General features: G+C 44.5%; 1 protein-coding gene across 3 annotated transcripts; it reads right to left on the bottom strand.

Moving 5' to 3' along the window:
* LOC8053480 (cytosolic 5'-nucleotidase 3) lies at window positions 1–21,324 on the bottom strand. Of its 3 annotated transcripts, XM_040498623.2 has the most exons (9): window positions 20,997–21,324; window positions 17,828–17,926; window positions 16,673–16,742; window positions 16,536–16,582; window positions 16,282–16,457; window positions 16,052–16,214; window positions 7,573–7,773; window positions 773–844; window positions 1–692 (listed from the first exon to the last, which is right to left on the bottom strand). In XM_040498623.2, the coding sequence occupies exons 1-9, from the start codon at window positions 21,228–21,230 to the stop codon at window positions 660–662; spliced, it is 1,095 nt and encodes a 364-aa protein (XP_040354557.2). In that variant the 5' UTR covers window positions 21,231–21,324; the 3' UTR covers window positions 1–659. The 3 variants fall into 3 exon arrangements, with proteins under 3 accessions (XP_040354557.2, XP_040354555.2, XP_040354558.1); XM_040498621.2 differs by having other exon boundaries at window positions 1–844; window positions 20,997–21,323; XM_040498624.2 differs by lacking the exon at window positions 20,997–21,324 and adding an exon at window positions 20,376–20,675 and having other exon boundaries at window positions 1–844.
* Between the last annotated feature and the right edge of the window lie 2,353 nt (window positions 21,325–23,677).

The raw sequence follows: 23,677 nt of genomic DNA, 5'->3' as shown, positions 1-23,677 counted from the left end.
GCAAGTTTAAAGGATTTTTTTTTTTTCAGATCCAGTGAACAAGTTTGAACACAATGAATTCAGTTTTGCACAATCAGGCAGATACAAATAGACAATTAAACCTGATACCAACTCGTACCATAGCACACATCTAAAAATGCATATAGATTTAAAAAGGCTAATTTGCTGTAGCAAGTCCTCGGATAAATTGTAAAGTATACTAGCCAGTATGTGCACTAGTGTTCGGGAGAACCTAAGTGGGTTAAAGAATACCAGTTACTGACACTTTTGTATAGAAGCAGTTTCTAACTCCTAAATGACTTGTGTATCTTGAGCATGCCTTGCTTTTAATGTAAATGCAAACAGCCTCATAGTGGAAAAACTTTTAAATACAAATGCAAGCCATATCGTGCGTAGCTTGTCACAGACTGTCATACACAGGCACACAAATACACGCAAATAACAGTGATATGGTAAAGCCCAGCAACTAACAGCATCCGAAAGTAAATTTACTGTCCTCCAAAAAATACCAGCCTGCTGCTCTGCTAGCAAACAATCTAGGGACAACTATGCAATTGCACCAATTGGAACTAGGCGTTAACAACACTGGTCTGCTTCACATGCAGAACTTGGTTTGTCTTCATCCTATCTGTGGCAGGCAGTCATTCCTTGGTGTGTCACTAGTAGATGATCTTCCTGAGGATCCCGTTGACCACATCCATGGTTTGATCATCAATCAAAACAATGCCTTGGTGTGTCACTAGTAGATGATCTTCCTGAGGATCCCATTGACCACATCCATGGTTTGATCATCAATCAAAACAATGTCGAAGCTTTTCATGTACTGCTGTAGCCGCTCTTCAATCTGCAAGTTGAAACACAGTGGTGAGCTTGACATGCACGCCATGGAAATCTGAAATTTTGTCACAAAGAATATCCACATGGTGCTACAGTGGGGAAACATTTTGCACAAGCTAAAAGCCAGTCTTTGGCCTATTGTCAAACGTTGCATTTTCCACAGGTGGTTTTATACTTATACCATGTACCCAGGCATGCATGGTGGCATCAAAATTTCAATACATAAAAACAAAAGTATATTAAATCTATAATACTACTACTGTCCAGACCGGTTATAACAAAGTTGGTTATAACGAAATGGCGGCTACAGCGAAGCGACCACAATTTCCCATTCCCGTTTGCACTTTTTCAATGCATTGGTCTGTTTTTAGCGAAGGAAATTGAGCGGCTCCCGCAAATATAGCGAAGAGAAATTTTGGAAAGGCCGCTGGGCGGCAGTCTCTGCAACGTCGTCTGCTCCCCGCTCCTAATCTGGGAAGCGGCTTTATTGCATGGCACGCGGGGAAGCCGTCGTGGCATGCATATAGTGGCGTGCTAGCAACAACGTTTCGACGGAGATGACTGAGAGAGCCTAGATTTAAGAGAGGGAGCAGCAAGTATGCCTGCATTTGATTGTCGCGTGGCGAGGAAACTGGGCGGAAAGGTAGACAAGTTTGCAGAAGGTGAATGCTTTTGAGTCTTGCCTTCTTGCATGCTGCAGCTCGTTTTGCAAATGCGGCCCACAAACCACGTGACTTTTCTTTGTGATCCGTGTCAACGTCTGGTCGGTAAGGTAACTTTCGGGCGAATTTCTACTTCGCACAAGCACCGATTCGGCGAATCATCACCACTCAACGATGGAGAGTCCCGGCACCTCGACGGGGAAGACAAAGGCGACCTTGAATCAAAAGCGTGCCATCCTCGACGGAGTGCGCATAAACGTTAAGAATGCCATCCACCGCCGGCTTCCTCCGTGCGGCCATCGCAGCTGTCGACACGGTCCGTACGTAGCAAGAACTTTTTTCGATTGGAGCTCCTCGCAGTTGGCGAGAAGCGGCTCCGATCTAGCAGAAGATGCGTGCGGGGAGGCCTCGACCGCTTTCTGCGAGCTCGACAAACATGTGCCTGTGACAATCCATGTTATTTATTTTATTTTTTTCATGTTATTTGTACGAGTATATCTAACAAGAAGCGAATATAGCAAAGCGATTTCAGATTCCTGTTGACTTTGTTATAACCGGTCTCGACAGTACTGCAAACTAGATTGAAGCACATGCTTGTGGTATTTGCTTTATTTAATGTATGATACTCTTCTCTATCACTATCAGTTATGGAATCGGCATTGGATATTTTGTAGCAGGTTTTGCAGCAAGCAAAATATTGGTTTGGAGCAGCCACTGACATTTTTGGAGCAGATGCCAACATCTGTTAGCCAGTCACTTGAAAATGTGATTGCATCCCTGAATGAGTTCATATCTGATAATGATTGAGGGTTCCTCTTCGATACTGAAGCATATTACCCAACTTTTTTGTAGTAAGAACAGATAGGATGCAAAAAGAACAACTCTTTACAAATGAGGCTCAGGTAAGTACCATATTTTTCGGTGTATAAGAGAGTTTTTTTTCCACAATTTCCGGCGGTGCATCTTACATACCAATTTTTACTTTAAAACTTGCAAAAAGTGGGGGGTGCATCTTGTAGAACGATTTGTCTCATACATAGACACATTTCTTTTTCCACAATTTTCGGCGGTGCGTCTCATACTAGATTTGCTTACAAACTTGCGAAAGGGGGGGGGGGGGGGGGGGGGGGGGGGGTGCGTCTTGTACAACGATGCGTCTCATACATAGACACACTTCTTTTTCCACAATTTTTGGCGGTGCGTCTCATATACTCGATTTACTTACAAACTTGCTAAAATACAGCCATTAGGCTCAGAATACAAACATGAAATTGTTATTTATGGATATTGTAGATCATATTCAGCCTATTTCTGCATAGACGAGTATATTTCAGATTTCATTGAAGTATCCCTTTATTGTTTCCCGAACTTGGGAATTCTGGAAATTATATGTGAAGCGCCAGATTTGACCGGACAAGCACCCACGTCTCGATTAACCCAGTTTTCAGTGACAGTGAGGTGAGCACTCCCCCGGTATTTTACAGCACTTCTATACTGAAATAGGGAGGACCAAGTTTGCACTTGGTGAAAGCCTTCCTGGAGCGATTAATTCTATCCATCCAGAGGCGCCATCTGTGAGCAAACATTCTTAGTTATTTCACATCCAAGTTTATCTTGTATTAGTGCACGGCAGCAGACTACTTGCATGACCTTTTCAGTTGTGTTAAGGTTTCGTGGCGTGGGCTTTCCAAATCTTGTTATGGACTTAACCTGAGTAAGTTGGTTCATTACTTGTGAAAGTGGCGAGAAAGAGGCATTAAACGTGGGCACATATGAAAAGTGACTCCTAACAAAAATACCTTCACCTCGCTTTTTTTTTTTTTCAAGGGCAAGATGCTTTGTTTTTTGGTGAAGCATCGGCACTTTTTAGGTGCAAAAACACCCAGAAGACTTCACACCATAAGGCCAACAGACACTACTTTGTGGGTTTTGCTTCTGACATTTATTTTTCGTGATGTCAAATAAAATTCTATATTATTTGACTTGTATGGTTTCATCGGAAAGAAAATATGTTCTGTGAGATGCTATGGGGCAACACTTCTCCACATTGACATCCAACCAAAACTCGTGAAACCCAGAGGGAAAAGTTGAATGAATGAGACAAAAAGCCCCCCCTGCCCCTCCAGCAATCTTCCAACTCTACCCATTTTTTTTTTTTTTGGCCTACTAATCTTTAGGTCAAGCATCGAAAGATAAGTTGCAGATAAAACGGAGATGTTTCCTTTATTTTTTCATAGACAGAAGGAACACTCTTGCGACTAGCGGAGGATGATCAGGTGAAAAGTGAGTGATTTATTTGCACTTAAATTGGTGCGCACACGGCGGCGTGCCAGGCGAAGCAGATAGGCAAAAACCCTCATGCGTGTGTGCCTGCCAGCTTGCCGCCGTGTGCATTGGGAGTTATAGTACTACCCAGCTTTAGAAGTGTTTAAATTATGATGGCAGTGATGATGGAGGTGGTGGTGATGACATGATGTTGCTGATGACGGTGGCAATGGTGATGATTCAGGAGGAAGAGGGGGTGAGGGAGTGAAGATCATGATGGCAGCAGACGCGAAGCCATTCGTCTTGCAAATACCTTGCAAAGTTCCCGGGATTCATTGTGTGATGTGGGCAGAGGGCTACGAGGAGCTAATGGGATGGTCAAAAAGTCTCTAATGGCGGCAGGCAGCAGAGATTCGCTGTGACGAACAGTCCTGCCTCGAAGAAGTTCGGGCTGACCTGATCTTCTACCGAGACGTACGGTTGCCGATGGCGAAAGAGAACCGTCGAGCAACCGGCAGAGCACGCGGACTCGAGAAATCCTTCGTCTCTGATCAAGGGGCCGCCAGCCATGGGTTCCGAGCCGTGTAAGGTGCGACACGTCGGTCGTGCCAGGGGACCAGGCGCAAATTTTGTGAGTTGCGCCGCGCTGCACACTCTCCAGTCTCTCGATTAGGTGTTGTTGAGGGTGAGACCAAACTGCAGAGCAGTATTCCAATGAAGGCAGGACTAAGGATGTATATAGTGCCTGCAGGATCGCCGGCCCACCTGGCCTTGCGACGCGTGTGATGAAGCCAAGCGTCCTGCTGGACTTCGCGATAACGCTGGCAATATGTGCGGAAAAATCCAAGTTTTGGGAAAACGTGACACCCAAGATGGACAGGTGGTCTGATGCGGGTAATGGAGTGCCTTCTACAGTATATACAGGGCTTGTCTGCTTTTGCATTTTGAGAAACGTATCACGGAACTCTTGGATGCGGTCAGGCTTAGGTGTTGTCTTGAGATCCATCTCTCTATATCTTCTAGATAGTTTTGCAAGTGACGTGCGCCAGACTGGGACGAAATTGTCGTCGCGATTGATGCATCGTCTGCGTGTTGCACTAGGATACACTTGTCGTTGCGTGGCATGTCGTTCATGTATATGAGACAGAGCGTTGGAGTGAGGACAGAGCCCTGTGGCACTCCTGATGAGATGACCCTCTCTGTAGAGCGCGTCCCACAGTACACAACTTGTTGGCTGCGATTCCGCAGAAAGCTTGGTATCCAGGTGAATAGGAAACCGTGTATGCCTGCGTGTGTGAGCTTCTCAAGCAGGAGGTTAATGTTGAGCGTATCGAACGCATTGCTTAGGTCAAGTTGGATGGGATCTGTCATGGTTCGATTATCCATGTGATCACTGATAAAATGGGTAATAGTTGCCAGTGCTGATTCGCAGCTGCGACCTCTTCGAAAGCCGTGCTCACTGTCGGAGAGATAGCCGGATTCTTCAAGGTGGCTGAGAAGCTGGCCGTTAACTATCCTTTCAAATGTTCGACAAACAATCGAGGCGAGTGACAGAGGACGGTAAATTTTTGGTTCATCCGTCGGCTTCCCTTGTGTAGCGGAGTGACCAAAGCTCGTTGCCACGTTCCTGGCACAGTACCGCTGTCGAACAGCCCTTGCAGAATCTGGCAGGTGGTCGGCAGCATTAGCGGACAGAGCCTTTTGAACCATGTCGGCGCGATGCCGTCTGGACCGCAGCTTTGAGAGGGCTTGATTTTGGAGAGCGCCTCCTGTAATGACTCTGTTGTGAAGGACCGTGTCAAGTTTCGACTGGGCGAGGCTTCCCGCCCTTGTTGTCGAGGGTCGCGCTGCGGGGATGTCGGGGGCATCAGCGTGATGTTCGTTGAGCAAAATCAGTCCAGGGTGATTCGGGGGTGGGCCATTCTTGTTTATAGAGGAAAAGTGGTCAGCGAAAAGATTAGCGATCTCTTGTGGGGAGTCAGCCATTTTGCCGTGGACGACGAAACATGGTCGCTGGGATGAATGACGTACTTAGGGATCTAGTGTAGTTCCAGAAGACTTTCGAATCTTTCTTAGCCCTTTCAGCAATTTCGCGAATGTAGTTTTGGTGGGAGATGTAGATCGTAGCCTTAAGTGTTTGTTGGTGATCTTTTGCCAGTTGTAGAGTGGCAGGACACTGGGATCGGCGTGCCCGCTGAAACAACAATCGCTTGATTCGCGCGACCTTGATGATGTCGGCTGTAATCCACGGCGAGTGTCTGCGTTTTGATGAGCGGACGGAGCAAGGAACACACTCCTTCTGAATGGCGGCCATAAAGTCACACCACAGGTCATAGTTGGATAACCAGTCTGATCCTGCGGAGGTCATACACCATGGTGCCAGGTGGGCCAATTGTACCATGTGATCAAAGTCAAGTTGCCGAAACCTCCACAATATACGAGCGTAATGCCCTGTGCGTGGCAGGGAGACTGCGTAGTGAAGTTCCACGGCTAGGTGGTCCCTGCCGTGGGGGCCTTCCGATACGTCAACAGCTTCGAGGCTCGTCTGGTTGAAAACGAGTCAAGAAAGCTTGGTGTACCGTCGTGGGTCGTACTATACGTTGGCTGTTGGCATGCTTGGGCCAGGCCAGCGGCGCTCACAGTCTCAAGGAGGCTGTGAGCATTAGGGAGCAAAGGCCAGCGGCGCTCACAGTCTCAAGAAGGCTGCGAGCATTAGGGAGCAAAGGCACCCTAATGCCTCCTGAAATTGTAGAACATTCCCATCCAATTCAGCTGTGATATTCTCTTAACCCTTTGAGTGCCGCGCCCGAGTATACTGGGGCGTGCTCCCCGACACGCCCCCCGCCTACATGTGTATACTTGTTTCAATTTATTTCCTGCTGCTTCCTACTTAACTCAGGCTGACAAAAAAATTTTTTTTTTGCTGGACTTATTTTGTTTTTTTTGTTGCCAGGTGGAGAGTTTTGTGGAGGCAACTTCCTTCGTATGCGTTTTCGAGTCAACGTTGCTTTTGAACAGCGCACCCATGTGCTTTAACTTCGCACTCCTTGACGGATGCTGAAATCCAGGAAATGCTAACGAACTCAGAATCTGACGACAGTGAAAGTGACTATATTGGGATACTGATGAAAGTGATCACGAGTCGCCACCACCTGAAAGGCCACTCAAAAAGAAAGAAAACTCGACGATACTGGCCCCAACTGGACTCCAGCTGACTTTGTTCCCAATGTTCACTTCAATTCAGAAGTTAGAAAACTCTTTGAATGTAAAGCAACAAAATCTAGTAAATAAATATACTACATATTGAAGCATGCAACTGCATTTCTGCATCAAAAAAAATATATATATATATTTTTGTGCAGCAAAAAAAAAAACCAGCACTTAAAGGGTTGAAGATCGTCATACAACCTGTCTTCTGCAGGGGAGATAATCTTGTGTGTGCCCTCTTCTCGTAAGTTGGGAGGGGAGCTGTGTTGGGGCAAGTTGAAACGGGGAGAGGATATGGAGAAGGAAGAAGCAAGGAAAAGTGTGAAGTGTGCGTAGGCCTTTAAACTATGCCTCCTGTGCTATACGCCCTTGCCAGATTGCCAGTGCTTCAGTTTGGGCTTGAACCCCGGCCGAGGCACTCACACTTTGTTCCTTTTACTGCTAGGAGCCACATCCACCACCCTTTTTTCCCTCTCCTTATATATGGGAAAACAAAAACCAAGAGGCTCTCTTGCCTTGCAGATGATTGCCCTTGCACGCAATCATCCGCCTTCAACCATAAATGGTAAATAGAATGGTCTTGAAGAAAGTGAATAAGCACCTTATTGTTGAGGAATCCTATGCGCAGCACAACCTCCTGTGATTCCACGTCTCCCAGCATTCCGAGGTCGCCGAGCGAGTCTCCCAGCAGCACAATGTTGGTTTTCTCCTTGACATTGTGGAAATATTCGGGAGTGGCAACGGAAGTGCGGTTTTTGTTGTACATGTGGATCAGCTCTCCCTTGAACCCAATGATGTTGCCCTGAAAAAGTATGTCTGTGTTTTTCTCTGTCAGCTATTAAATAACTATGGCAAGTACAGTAATGCAACTGGTCGGAGTTCTTTTGGAGCACCTTTTGGGGCAGCCAAAAGTCAAAAGCCATTGTTCCTGTTTTAAAGTGCCAATGCACAGCTGCTTTTGAAACACATGCCGATTGACGAAGGACATAATATGAAACCAAGTGGTTTTTTTGGGTATTGAACCAAAGGTAAACCATATAGTATTCTCTGAAATAATGTTAGAATAAAGTAAATGTGAGCACAGAATTTTGTGCTTTTTTGTTCAAATTCAGGCTCTAGTTAAACTGCAATTCCTTATTCGAATAACAATAAAAAAAGCTTTTGTAATTTAATTACCGTAACATCCCAAGAGATAGCGAATCTAAAATCAAGAGCAAATCGGGCGAAAATATGGTGTGGGCTAACTTTCAATGTACAATCAAGAAAAGTTGAAACAAAAAATGGTATTTTTAGCTTATGTGCCCCAAGCTTGTTATGGTAGCGAGGGACAACGAAGCAATGATGACTGCACTTCCCAGTCAGCAATGTTTGCTCATATCTCGCCATAGCGAACTAGTCGCAGTAACGCTGAGGCCATCATTGATCCCAACACTGTGATTACTAAAAGTGGGCTATCTTTCGGTGTTTAAAAAAATAGAGCTAATCAAGCCAAACATAGAGGTGGGCTATCTTCGGGGGGTGGTGCATCTCTCATGATTTCACAGTATGCACATTCATGTCATTTTAATGCAGAATTTAGGGATGATGCAGAATGATATATGGGCAATAAATATATGCCCAGAAAAAGACCCAGTGAACTCATTAACATTAAGAGGAAATGCAGGGCGAAAAATGGCAATATTTTGATAAAAATGTGATTTCAGGTTTTAGTGCTTTGTTATCTTTAAATCTCCATAATTTATGTATAAAAAAATAAGTACCAAATATGGTCGTGATATTACCTAGTAGTCAAATTTGCATTTGAAGAGATCCTGGCAACCCAGAAAGGCATAAATATGAGCCATGTTCGTATGCATGGGTCTTCAAATTGGGACATTGCCTCCCATCACAATGGACCTTTTCCGAGAAGCGTTGTGCGCACGCGCGAGCGCCCAATGCCAAGCGGCGGAAGTCGGAACGAAAAATCGAGGAAATTCGGAAGGAGGCTGTATATCAGCGAGTAGAACACGTAACTGCAGCATATATACAGGGTGAAACAAGGAGACGGCAGGCTCTCTAAATCGACCGGAAAATTCGGTTTCTTAACCTATCGCGCTACGACTTTGTGCAGCGTTGCCCACAGATGGTGCATTTTTTTTGTAAAATTTGCAAAGAGCGAACTTACCTGAGGAAAAAGTAAAGAAAGAAAAAGGCTTAGCTCCTATGGAAACTCAGCGACGCCACCGGTCTGCAAACAAGACGGCGCCGTTTCGCACGGGAGACAAGAGATGGCGCAAGCGGTCGCGACGCCAAATGCCGCCAGCGAACGAGCAGACGACGCCGAGAGCCAGCCCTTTTGCAGACAAGGAACTGCAGTTTCTTGCTGTTACCGCGCCTGCCTTTTTTTCGTTTCTGCGACTGTCGCCGCCTGCGGAACGCGCAACGCTTTTGAGTCGAAAAGATTGTCTGCTAAAAAGGCGTCTCTCGGCGCCGTATGCTTGTTCGTTGGCGGCGTTTGTTGCGCCATCTCCTGTCTCCCGTGCGAAACGGCGTCGTGCTGTTTGCAGACCGGTGGCGTCGCTGCATTTCCATAGGAGCTAAGCCTTTTTCTTTCTTTACTTTTTCCTCAGGTAAGTTCGCTCTTCACAAATTTTACAGAAAAAATGCACTATCTGTGGGCAAGACTGCACAAAGTCGTAGCGCAATAGGTCAAGAAACCAAATTTTCCGGTCGATTTAAAGAGCCTGCCGTCTCCTTGTTTCACCCTGTATAATTGTGTTACACAAAAAAAGAACGTAGACGGAAAGGAAAACATGACGTTTGGGTGGACGCCACAGATGCCCCTCTTTAAAGTCTCGTTGGGCAGGTACCGCTGCTCAGAGAGCGAAAAAACTGGTAGCGTAGCTCCCATTATCGATTGGTAGCGCAGGTAGGTCACTTCCTCGATTTTTAGTTCGTGCAGCCACCGCCTGGTGCCGTCGGTATGTGGAAAAGGTCCATTATTTTGAAAAGTAGGCCTAGCCATCTCCTCTCCATCACAATCTTTTGTAGCTTCAATTTCCCACAAAAAAAAAATAACAAAATTTTTTGTTTCCTGCCACAAAGTATGCTTACACATCTATGATAATATTCTAACATGTTTTTCTCTTGCAATTTTGAGGCATCTTCACAGCTTGCACACAAGAAGTTTTTTTTCTTAATATTGTCCATGACAATTAAATTTGGTACACATAAGCTTGAGGATATGTAGAATGCAACTATAAATATTTAATTAGAATGTATATTTTATGTTTACGAAAACTTCAAGAAACTCGAATTAGCCCTTTGAAAATGGCATTTTTGTGAATTTCATGGATAAAACAGTTCTCATACACATTATTTTTGTTGTTGATGGCAAAGGAGAGATTAGCCTATTTTACTAAGTTCTTTTATGCCTGTTTTCATGTGCTTGCAATCTGTTTTTGTTGTATGTGCATTGCATCCGAGGTATAAAAAAAACAAGCTATATCAAAACTAATACCAGATTTACGGAGAGATAACTAAAAATTTATTTTAGTTATCACAAATATTTTTTTTTTTTTTTAAAGTTGTCCTCTGGCTCATGTCTCCTTAACTTCCATTTGTCCACTGCTAAACCTTATTCTGTTTTAATTTCAACTTTATTGACTGTGCCCTTGAACAGCCAGAGGCCAATAAATATGTGATAACTAAACCAGAGACTTCACAAAAAATTAAACCTAGTATATTGTTCCCCTGCTACCACCTAAATCTAGGTAATTTAGAAAGCACCTTGCTATACTCGACTATCTTTCATGCAAGTCAGCAAAATAGAGCAGTCCAAACACAACTGCAAACATGGCGCCCCGGTTGATGCCCCTCCTATTTGGCAGGTGCGATGGGCAGCACACGTGTGAAGGTAATTTTGGTAGGCTTTGGTAGGCAGAGGCACAGCAACAGCGAGATGCCCTGCTTGCAATCGTGTATAATATATACTAGCTGCAGTTTTATTTCGAATGTTTTACTGTAAGGCAGAGATGTCACATCTAGGGTGTCTTCATGTCTGCTTCGCTTAAAGGGATCATGAAACGCTTTTCCAACTTTTTCTTGTTTAGCTTTCCTCAACTCATGCATCGCGCATTCTACCAAATAGTTCAAGAAGACGGAAAGGGGGGAGTCCCCTCTTGCTTGGATTCTCGTTAGTGTACCCGGAAACAGCCATTCTCAAGATTAGCCTGTCGCTCAAAAATCAGACAAAAGTTGCTTTCCACACCCCGTTCACCCCGAAGCTGACAGTGCTGTGGAAGCTACGTGCTTGTTGGGCCAGCCACACTTTTGCCACATGATCATGCTCTCTTGCGCGTGGAGAAGAGGTGGATCGGCTTGGCCATCACGTTGAGGTGGAAAGAGTGTATGACCATTTCGTAACGTCATGGACTTTGCGTGCAGAATTTGAAATAAATCTCAAGCCATCAGTATTGCTCTAAAAGGTTTTTTTTTTTTTTTGCATAAGATTTATTTTTTGACACGCATGTCCCAACCATTGTTGAAAAAAAAAAAAACATTTTTTTTCTTATTAGTGGCTTTTTAAGGTGGTGCCCAGCTGCCCATTCCCCTCTCCCACTATCATCTTGTTTCCCCGGCATTTTAACTAAAACATAGGCAACGCTGATTTTGTGTCAGTACAAGAGCTCAGGCAACACTGCAGCTGCATTCGCTTCTGCAGGACCAGTCAATGCCAGGCAGTTTGTCTGGTGCGGTGGTGGTCGTCGCAGTATTTAATGCTTCGTTTAATCTGTTGCTTTGTGTTCAGATGCTGCAAGCCAGAAGTAGGTTGTTCCAATGATATGTGAGCATCACTGACTACTCTGAATTTCCATTTGCAACGTCGAAGCTGTCAATGGTGTTTTGGTTGTCCGTCTTGCAAGCCATTTGCACTAATGCAAGCAAATGCCTCAAAGGGGCCCTGCAATCATATTTAAGCGTCTACCTTTTATGCGGTTTCCACGTTTCTTGGGGTTCGGGCAAGCCAGCGGAGAGAATAACTAAATATCAAAACATCATACTTTAACCGGACGACGCGGAAACCTCCTCCACCTACGGAGGCGACCCGCGGTGCCGAAAGCGCGCGATATGTGATGTCTTTGGTCCTGGGCTTACTACTGGTCAGAGCCGATAAAAGCTTCTTTTTATTCGAAATACAAAATATAAGTGGCGCAAACCATTTCAATTATGTATAAAACTAGTTTTTGTTCACTATTTTAGATCAGAAAAGAAACAAATGCAGTTTAAAAGTACGGAAAAAAGAAATGACCCGTCGACATACCTGCCACCAAGCGGTGGAAAAGGCGGCGCATAATAGAAGGGTGTAGTGGGATCAGATATTAACGAGCGGCGAGCGTAGAAAAGTCCCGGATGTATGCGGCGGTACTGCGGTCGTATTGACTGGAGGATCCGACCGGTTCCGAGCGTTCTTAAGGCCCTTGGCAAGCAGCTTTAGCTTGCGGTTTGGCCTTTTGGCGGTACAACAGCGCGAAGTGGCTCTCGTTCTGAACTTTTGCTGTCGTTTGTGGCCAATGAAGGGTCATGCCGAATTAGTGTTTAATCGTGCAGCAAATGCAATGCGAGCCACCCTGGCTGCCCGCTTCATACAGCCTAGCCAGAACATGCTTTAGTGGCGCCCTCTCGAGCTGTCGACAGAGTGCGGCAGCCGTGACCGCTCGCTAAGCTCACTACCCCTCCTCTAGTTCACGGCCACTCAAGCAACCAAGGACATCAGGAAGGAGGTTATTTTTTGCTTGTTTTTGTAATTTTAATTTGCCTATAACTTTTAAAATAAAGCAAAATTTGAGAAAAGAAACGTTTCATTAAGTTACTACGTTCATTGCGCTCAGGTTCACTGCAAATTAAAAACCAGTAGAAAAGTCCTTGCAGGGCCCCTTTAAGAATTTTGTGCATGTCTCTGTTTTCTGATCTAGAATGATAAACCTGTAACTTAACATTACCATTTGTATGGCTACAGTAGTCTGCTACAAGCTTGTCTGATTGGTGACCCGTTGTTGTTCAGTGGCAGTTGTCGCCGGCATTGCCTAGCTCTAACAAGGGTTGTCGCTGTGACAGTAACCATGGTAACGAAGTTGGCAGCACTTATTTGTTGGCAACCGGTATCTCAAAGAATGGCACCATCCTAAGCAAAGTGCACATCCTAAAGTGGTACCGTCCTAAGCAAAATGCACACCCCAATTCCAAGTTTAATTCTTTTTTTTTTCCAATTCTCCTTATGGGCATTAAAGGGATACTTCAACGAAATTTGAAATATTCCCGTCGTGTTCAAAAATAGGTTGAATATGATCCTCAATATCCGTAAATGACAATCGCACGTTTGTATTTTGATCCTGGTGGCTGTATTTTTCGTTATAAACGGCCCACTCTGGCAAGCGCTCGGAGAAGGCCCAGCTTAGAGCACGTGACATCCAACGCAATCGTGACGTAAGTCGTCTCAAGACGAGCAAAGCTACGGCGAGGCTGACGTCGAGAGGATGGCCTAGTCGTTCCAGCCACCGAAGCGGCTGCTTTTGTATGAATTTTGAGTGACGGGTTAATCTTCTATAATCTTCTAGGGGGACAATAGCGACTTCTGCGACACACAAAAGGGATCCTCGGGAAGAGAGGAGTTCCTCCTTCCCCCCTTCTCTCGTTGTGGCCGGAGACGAGACAACCTCCGCCACTAGCTGTCAAGGTTCCTAGACGAGCATTACAAGCAAGGCGTTAGCAACATCCACCAGGTGCTCTTTGCTAATCGTTTAATTCGTTTTAAAATTCCTTTTCGAGACTTTTTTAACAAGATATTGGTATGTTCCATGTGATACTGCTCTTCTGAACACATATAGACCAAAAAATGAGCGCCGAAATTTCGTTGTAGTATCCCTTTAAGGGAGTGCGGAAACAAAAATTGAAATATTCAAATTTTGTTTGGAAATGGGTCAAGCATGACGGATAATAACCGTAAATGATAATCGCACGTTTGTATTTTGAACGACTGGCTATATTTTTCGTTACAAACGGTGCACTCGAGCAAGCGCTCGAAGAGAAGCGAATGGAGAGCGCGATGCGTCATGGGATATCCGGCGCAAACAAAAACAGAAACAAAAGATTTCCCGCGTCCGTGGAGTAGCAAGGCAGGCGTGGTTATGAGCTTTGCCCTTGGTGGCGTTGTCAGCGTTGTAGTGGTGTCAATAGCGTCAGTGCGTTACAACCGAGCCGATCAAAGTACCCGTGGGGTGACAAGCGTGTGGCTGGCCCAAGGAGCACGTAGCTTCCACAACTCTGTCAGCTTAGGGCCGAACAGAGTAGGGAAAGCAAGTTTTGTTGGAGTTTTGAGCGACGGGCTAATCTTCTAGGGGGAGAATGGCTGTTTCCGGTTGCACGAACGAGGGTACCAGAAAGAGGGGAGTCCTTCCTTTCCGTCTTCTTGGACCGTTAGGTACAATGCGCAACTTGTGAGTTGAGGAGGAAAGCTAAGAGGGAAAATGTCGAAATGCCAAAGAGCGGCGCTGCTCCAAAGGAATCTGCTACGTCACGACTACGTAGAAGATTCCACAACGTTGCTAGACTACCTCTTAAATAGGCTCCGCATGCATCCGCCAGGTGCGCATTGAAAGATTGTTTATTTAGCTTTAAAATTAGTTTTCTTGTGCCTTTCAACAGAAGACTGGTGTTTTTGAGGTTAGGGTGCAACATGCAACACATTCAAGCTAGAAAATGAGCGCTGGAATTTCGTTTCCCTACCCCTTTAAAGCACAAGAATGCACAGCGGCGAAACGAGATATGCAAGATTGGGATGTCTAGTCCACAGATGTTGCTTCTCTGCTGTGCACCAATGCACGGTTAGAAGCCCACTTGAAGAAGCTAAATAGCCAGCTTGAACAATCCACAAACATCGAGAAATATTGCAGAGCTTCCTATAGTAAGTTACAGCTCAAGAAGGTGGGGCGAGAGAAAGGAAGGCTGGGGAGAGAGAAGCAGACGGAACGCTCAAGAGGAAAGCGGGAAACCTTCTCCCTCCAGCGTTCCATCTGCTTCCTCCTTCCTAGCCCTTTCTTTCCCTCACCCAACCTTCTTGAGTTGCAATAGACTATAGCACTGTCGATGTTCAATATGAAGATCAAGTCAAATAGTATGTTGTTCAAAACACTGCCCCCCCAAGTCAGGGCACACTGGGACAGTGTTTTCGGTGTTCTGCGCTCTTTGCTGTTCTGCTTTCGTTTTTGTACTGCTGCAGCTATTGAAATTCGCCTCGTCATAACTGAAGTAATAATTTCATTTTCTAAAATCTAAGAAATAATTTGGCCTTATAAATAATAGGCTTCAAATCTTCAATGCCAACTAAAAAAAAAAAGTTAATGAATTTTTAGTAATTAAATCACTAATTGTTTGTTTATAGTACTCGTGCCTTGATGTCCGCTGCAGTTGATAACATTATTTTTGCAGGAATAATTTCTTTATTTCCGGTGTACCCTTTCTTTTGAATATTTTCCATCTTGGAAAAAACACCCGTATGTCTTGCCCATTTCAAAATGCTTAAATAAAAATGCTAATTTCAAATTGCTTTAAATAAAAATAAAAAGAGCACATTATCAAAAATTATAAACATTTCCTTTCACAGAGGCATGCCCCATTGAAGGGAGTAAAATAAAATCCCTTAACTGACACCCCACTACCACCATCTGTAGGCAGTTCCTCTACAGAGGAGAGCTCTACACGCCTCAATGCCGCCATAATTACGGAACTTTCCGTTTTACCTTTCGACAGAGCTAAGCTCCATCCCTACAATTTAACTACGAAAAAGCGCCACCTAACTGTACTTCCTTCAAAAATATATTTGAAAAGCCAATTTTTTGGGGGTTCATTTAAAGAACATTTGATCCATTTCAACCCTGCTGCACAACCAGGAAGAAATTTCATTCTCAACTGTAGCTCAGTCCATGCTAGGAAAGGTAAGAAAATTTTTTTTGTTGGCTGCTTTTTCATTTAACATTTGTTACGATCACTAACAATAAGCCTTGAGAAAATGCGCAAAAAAATCCTACAAGGAAGCTACTTGCCTCATCATCAAACTGCATGTAATTAGAGATGAACTTGAGGTTAGGAAAGTAGCACTGAAAATGCTTGAGAGTTTCTTCTAAGATGTCTCCAAGCCCAGCAGAAAACACTAGTGTCGGTATTTGATGTTCGTGCAGCATCTCGAAGAATGACTCGCAGCCGTCCCTGGAAAATGGAAAGTGGCTGGCTGTAGTACACCCTGTTCAAGCATGGTGTGCCAAAAAGACCTCACCTGAGCATAATTGATGACTCTTCGACCAACTGGGGAATGTCCCTTTTCTTGATGCCACAGTTAACAAGGATGGCATGAGACTTTGTGTACCACTCAACCATATATGGTATTTTTTCTTCTGTCGACATGTAGGGGTCAATTTCAATGGGATAGTATTTTTCGTGGACCTTTTCTGCCTGCAAGATGTAGAGCTGACGTTTTGCCTACACCATGTTTTTTGGGAACAAGATTAAGGGCAAAGAAAACTAGTTTACCTGAACCTGAAAATCTTGAGTGATGAGACTGCTGCATTCCAAGACTCCTGCAATAATCAATGGTAGGGTGCCAATTCATGAGTGAGACATCGACAAGCCTCGATATAATAATCGGAAGTTTAAAAGGATCTAGTTACCGTGAGTACTGCAACATGCTTTGCCATTGAGGTGCGACCTCGAAATTGTGTGGTCAAAGTCCGTCACAACCTGTGGTGATTATTGAAGGTGTTAAGATCCATTAAAAGGTTAAAAGGTGCGAACATACAGGACAAAAAAAAGAGACACGTACGACACGGACAGGCGCCATAAAAGGCGCAAACATACAGGACGAAAAAAAGAGACACGTACGCCTGTTTGTGGCGTACGTGTCCATTTTTTTCGTCCTGAATGTTCGCGCCTTTTAACCTTTTAATCGATATGAACCAACTAGCCCCAACCAAAGTTTTATTAAGATCCATATTTTGCCTTTTCTCACTTCAGGTGTCATCAGAGGTCATCCTGGAGGTATTCCTCCGCTTAACACCTTTCCAATACTCACAGTCGAGAAAGCCGGATCAACCGAATTCCCATGAAGCCCATTTAACATGGCACAATTCTGCGTAAAATTTTTGCAGCTGTGGTGCTATTTTGGCAGTGCTCATGCAGCGAAAAGCCTGTGGACGGCAGCTGAAGCGTGTGCTGCGTCGATGGGCTTTTTGGCTGCATGGGTGACATCACAAGGAAGAAAGTCGCACAATGTAAAATAACCTTGAGCGCTGGCTGCTTTTATACCAATCGTGGGTTACCTCACAATGCAAAGATTTTCGGCTCTGCTGAAGATTTTGGGGACGGGCTTTCAAAAAGACAGAAATGCAGAGCTTTTCCGTTATCTTTTCTCTTTCAATTTTCCCTGTATTCTTTCAATCGTGTTTGAAAACAACTTTCACTCCAATCTCTGTGACTCGATGCAAAGTGTGCCAGTTATTTGGAGTTCAAGAAACAAGCGAGCCTTCATTACTTTTGTGGAATTTCTTTGGATTAATAGAGTTTGTGTCATGACAGCTTGCCGCTAAAGCCTGCATGATAGTGCTGCAAGATTGCGGCGCTGGACCCGTGACATGCTACGATCTGGGCATGAATAAATCGGGTGTACAAATTCTAGACTGCAAACCCCAAATAATCAGGGTTCTAGAGCAACTCAACTTGTTCAACATGTGTTTGAAAAGAGCTCTGCCATGCCTTTAACAACATCCGTCCTACTGCTATGCAAACACACAGCGCTTGCGAACGATTTACAGAAAGACGAGACATACCTGCAGCTTCTTTGGGCCCCCCTTGATCAACTTGCAAACAAGTTCTTCTACGCGCTCCGGGTCTTTCATTCGTACGCATGGCTTTTGCAGTTCTAACACCTGAAAGCAGTGAAGTTACTGTCAGCAGACTTCAAAATACTGAGTACTAAATGAAGGATTAATAGAAAACAAATAACTGTATAAAGAGATATGTTACAATGGGGAAAAAGAAACAGCAATTGGTGAGTGGACAGAGGAAGTTGAATTGTTAAGTGCACTTTACTGCAGTCCAGTTGTAGATAGGTGGATGATATTTTATGTTTATTTATTTGATAAAAATCTATGTACTTCAGCGATTTGTTTTCTATGAAAGCTAAAAGGGTGATTATCAGTGATAGAAATTGCTTATACACAAACTCAGTATTTATAAACAAGCCCGCCTTGCACACACCACGTGTGGGCACCGTGCGTGCACGAACCAAATTTGAGAGGAGTGAAGCGTCTGCGCATGTGCAGTACCGACAGCAGCGCCACCACAGTGGCGTGACGTCAGCGAGTTGGGTTGGTCTATAGATACAAAAGAGAAGTTAATAAATACTTAAGAGTTCAAAGATAATTTCCAATTTGTAGGCATGCCTATAAAGCTTCACTCTTACCATAGTGTGACAGTGCTTGCAGACAGACGAGTCCAAACACTGCTCAATGTCCGAGTACTTTTTAACAAAAATCACCCAAACGTTTTGTTTGATTTTTATTCTGCTGCCCTTCTGCTACGCGTGATGACAAAAAATGAAGTGTTCTCAAATTAAATACTTATGCCACAAGGAAGGCAAGCGGCTTTTACTCCCTTCGCAAGATTCAACTGAGAGCGACCGCCAAAGTAGTTTCGAACACTGTTAGCCAAACTCTGACCTGATTAAGACAAAGAGATATTGAAAATTCAAAGTGATCAACTGAGTGCCCAAACTCTTATTCCACTGTTCTCCAAGCTAGCTGATTCCAAATGATTAGAGACTGGCAGGGTGCTTGATCTAGGCGAGATTAAGAGTTCAAATAAATACAGAAGGGAGTATTTTGACAAAAATAGTCCTTACTTGGACCAAAAATATTTGGATGGCATTTTTCAGTGTTAACCGATTATGTAGTCTTGACACAGGCAGATGTTTAGCTGCGTTTTTTGGTTAAAGCCGGAAGATCTGCGGCCTAGTCATAGCAAGACGACAGTCGAAGAGAAAAGTTGGGGAACACCAGCCATCTTAAAGGTTGTACGCTTCCCAAAAACACTATTTGCTCAGAGTAAAGCTAAACACACTCCGTAGTGCACTTCGGCCGGAAATGGCTATACGCACTATGTGAAACTCGTATAAAACAAATGGTCACAATGAGTTTTCTAAGCGATGGCATTGCATAGGGGTTATGGTGTCCGCTTTATGTTCAAGTAAACGCAGGTTCGATCCGCAGTGGGCCTACTTTTTTCTTTTTTTTTTCTCAAACATTTTGTTTTGTCGAGGCATTTGGCGTTATTTAAGACAATTCTTTTTTACGGTGAACACTAAAAAAACCGAATATTGTCGACGAAACTTCGCAGAACTAAATGGTATGGGACTCCCTTTCCGGAGGTGCAATCGGGGACAGTGGGGCTTGGGCTGCCGGCTGGACGCCGCGATGCGGCGTGTACTGGTTAAGTTTTGTAATTAGCAGCCGCATATTGTCGCTGCGAAGCGGTGTCAACGCAGGCAGGGGGCTGTGTTAACGAGCTCCCCAGTGATACACGCGCCGTTCGAAAAGGGTGACCCAAATGGCATGAGCTCTCCGCGTAGTGCGTATAGCCATTTCCGTCCAAAGTGCACTACGTAGTGCGTATAGCTTTACTCATTTGTTAAAGAGTTTCAGTGCAATTAAAACCTCTTGAAGAACCCAGTACTACAGAAGTTAGACATTTTCAGCAGCAATAAAAAATTTCATTATTGAAAAAGTTAGTGTTTTAATTCCTAGTACTCGAACTGAACCAGTAAAATACACAATCTAGAGAGCTCTCAGCGGGCTACGTCCAATCGCAGACTTTGGGGTCCACTTTACACCGCGAACTTTCTGTCCTGTCACCGACTAAGTGGACAACATAGAGAGGAGCCCATTATGTCGCGAACAAAAGTTGTGGCAGGCCACTTATCCTGTCAATAGTTCCACACCTGACATACCTTCGTGGGGTACTCACGTACACGGAAAGAAGTTATCAGGTAACAGATACGCGCACGCATGAACATTGTGCTTGCAGCCCTACCACTCATCTTGATACTAGCCTGGCTATGCATACCGATAGGCATTTTTCGTCACGCTAATCACCTCAAATAATGACCTAACCCATACGATGCATCATGGCACGCCAAGGCGAGTTAACGCATCTCAAGTACTCGCGGTCGCGGGTTCTGCACACGTCAAGGGCATATGCCCGAAACTCCGGGTTTTCTCTGAGGGGGCTCCGCAGATTCACCTGCCACGGCTCATGCCCGTTACACACATCTTTTGAACACACTTAGACATCGCCAAACAAAATGTTGACTTCTCTTACCGTGTCGATAACTCTTTTCACCTTCCTTCGCTTCCGTTTTCGTAAGATAGCTGTCGTCGCAAAAGAAACTGCCACAACAGCACCGATGCCTACGGCAGTCCAAACAATGACATTTTGAGTTCGAGAGGAAATCATGTTGCCTCCTAGTCACAATAAAGAAAAGTTTATGTTTCTCAACTACTGTGCAAGTTACCACCGCACGCGGTGGAGTACCGGCGTGGCTACGCCACACTTTTCAATGGACGGCTTTAACTTTAGCGACCTCTGTTGCCCCTATCTGCATTCTTTTTTTCGCCCAACGTTGCTGGTTTGGCTTGGCTATGATTTCGACTCTATAGCAGCATTGTGAAACTAACTGCGCAAGCCGGTCAGGCAGGGGGCAAGCCGTATGCGACGTGGAGGTGACGCAGAGTTCAGCCGTTCTGCGGTTTCTCCTTTGTTATTATCCTGAATTATTATTTACGAACAGAACGTAAGGGCGCACGTTAGCTGGTGCATATCAAACATATTCGTGTGACAGACGACGACAAGGAAGAGAAGGAGACGTTCTCGTTCTCTTTCTTGTCGTCGTCTGTCAATACCTCAGTCTCGGGTTTTTCACAAAAAATGTTTATTATTTACCTTTGGGAAGAGCAAGGTAGGTGACGCACTTCGACCATTGGCGCTACCAGTGTAGACTGTGAACGGCAACCGTCGACATAAATGAGAGCAAGTGAAGCAGGCCGATTTCGTCGAATATATCTTTCTTCTCATTGAAAAGTTAAATAAGGGCGCCTTGTTACTTTGAAGGGAACCAGCGGTGTAGCAGTTCACAAAACAAACGGTCCACCTGGGTGCGTACACCACATACACCATCTCATTCAGTTCGAAGCTCGCAGAGCTCGCAGCTGTTTACAGTAGCGTCGCAGAGTTGGCCAGCTCCTGCCTCCTGGGAGCATAGTTTGCAATACTTTGGTCAACGCCTCCTGTACTGCTGCGTCCTGCCGTGCCCCCTCTCCTCCTTTCCTCCTCCCCTTCACCGAAACGACCGCGAGGGGCGCTGCCAACTGAACATTCTAAAAGCCCTTCTATCCTGGGAAAAGTGGCGCCATTCTTTGAACTGGCCGCCGCGCACACTATTGGCCAGTCGTCACGTGACATCTGGCTTTCGGTATTGGACTTACGGTCGCCATGAACTTCCCAAGATTAAAGTCCGAAAATGTAGCTCCCCAAAACTCCAAAGGAAACCCGACGTTTCGAAACACACTTGGTTTCTTCTTCAAGGGTGGCTGAAAGCACGCGGAGCAGCAGCAGCTCCTAACCTCTTCGTTTCCAAAAAAAAAAAAAAAAAAAAGAAAAGAAAGGAGAAAGTAGAAAATTTAGGATTGTAAAATAACTTTTTCAGTTTTGAAGACGGTCATCTCTGCAACTTTCTCGTCAGGTCACGGAGGCCCTGTGCGCATACAGAGGGCAATGCGCCCAGGGACCGGTTTAGGTTTTCTGGCGTTTGCTGGATTTTTGCAACAATTCCAAGAAAGGTCTTCGGAAATTGGGCTCTGTATCCACCACGTGCACGTTCGCGAAGTCAATGCGATGGTCTAGGGCAGTGGTTCTCAACCAACGTTGTTCTCAACCACCGATGATTCGCGGTGCCCTTGCGGATCGTCGGAGATGATGGAGGACCGTGCTCGTGGTGAGGGGAAGGGAAAGTCAAAAAGTCAAATTTGGGGGTTTTACGTGCCAAACCTACGACGGGCATCTGGCACGCCCCAGCGGAGGACTGAGGATTAATTTCGACCACCTGGGGATCTTTTGACGTGCAACCGAAAGCTCGGTTACACGGCGCCTTCTCCGCAATAAGCCTCCGTCATATTGCGGGCACCTCGGTCGGGATTCGAATCCGCCACGTGAGGGGAAGGGAAAGGTATAGGTTAATTATGATAATGATTTAATAAATGGATATAACAAAGGGATAGGTGAAGTAGACTTCTTTCGTCAACATACACACGAAAAAACCTACATGAAAAGTGGAACTTTTTTTTCTCAATTTGAATAAAATACAACCTTTATTGTCGGGCTTGAATGATGAGGCACGGCTTCGCGGACCCTTAGAATACCTTCGCGGACCCCCATTCGAAAACCACTGGTTTAGTCTAGGGTATCACAATGTTCGGCGATGGCGCTGCGCTTACTGTCAAACTTGCGCACGTCGTCCTTGTGTTGGCGGATTCGCTCGGGAAAGTTCTTCGTCTCGCCGATGTGGGTTGCGGGGCACTCTGCGCTTGGAATGGAGTAAACCGTTCCCTGTGCTCTTTCTTTTGGTAGACGGTCAAATTTCGGTCTTGGCATGTACCTTCCCAGTGTGGACGTAGGCTTGCGGGCCACCAGAATACCTTTCCCAGTACCATACATGGGTAAATTACTTCCAAAATGTAATTTATTACATTTACAATTCCTTTGCTTCAAAAGTAGTTTTAACTACAATTACTACTACGTGAAAAGTAATTAATTACAATTACAAATTTCTTTTAAAAGGTAATGCAGTACCTTTACAATTACTTATTTCTCAGAGCGACCCGACTTGGGCAAAAGAACTTTAAACGAGTTGTATCAAATGCAACGTACTTGTTCATTCCTTGCCCCAATGTTTGAGGAGGCTTAAGCATCGTTACATTAATGTCACGTATTGTACTTTCCTTTTATTAAGTTTCGTTAAATTCATGATAGAACTTTAGAGTTTGGGGCAATAAAGTACTACGTTATTATATTTTGAATAAATAATAATGAATTAGTTCATATGTTGGAAGACGCCAGATCGCTAAAGAAAAAATTGTGCTAACAGACTTTTGTTAGGCAGGCAAATAAAAATGTGGCAATTAGATATAAATATTTTACAAGTGTTAATGTAAAACTAAAATCGACATACGCTAATACGACCGCATGCACATGCAAACATTATGATATTGTAAATTATTTACAATGAGTTGAAATTATAATGGCTCAGAAATATATAAGAACCGAATCGGGGCTCCCGAATCATTGGTGACAATATTCGCAGGTGCGAGGTCAGTCTCCAAAGTGCTTGTGCAAATAATATCCGAAGTAAACCCAACAGGAAGTAAACTTGAAAATAATACAAAAGTACAAATATGCAACAAGACGAACGTAAAAAACTGGCAAAAAAAACAAAAACAACATAACTTCACAGGCAATTAAAATTTCCAACCTCAGCTTTGGCATTTTTACTCTATTGTTTTGTGCTCGCACTGCAGACGGCTCTACACGGCGCCTTTGAGGTAGGCTCCAAAGAGGATTGTCTCTAA

Source organism: Ixodes scapularis, unplaced genomic scaffold, assembly GCF_016920785.2.
Source record: "Ixodes scapularis isolate PalLabHiFi unplaced genomic scaffold, ASM1692078v2 PGA_scaffold9__187_contigs__length_104089568, whole genome shotgun sequence".
NCBI classification, from domain to species: Eukaryota; Metazoa; Arthropoda; class Arachnida; order Ixodida; family Ixodidae; genus Ixodes; species Ixodes scapularis.
The sequence above is the reverse complement of the archived record's forward strand: the minus strand, read 5'-3'. Positions and strand labels throughout refer to the sequence as shown.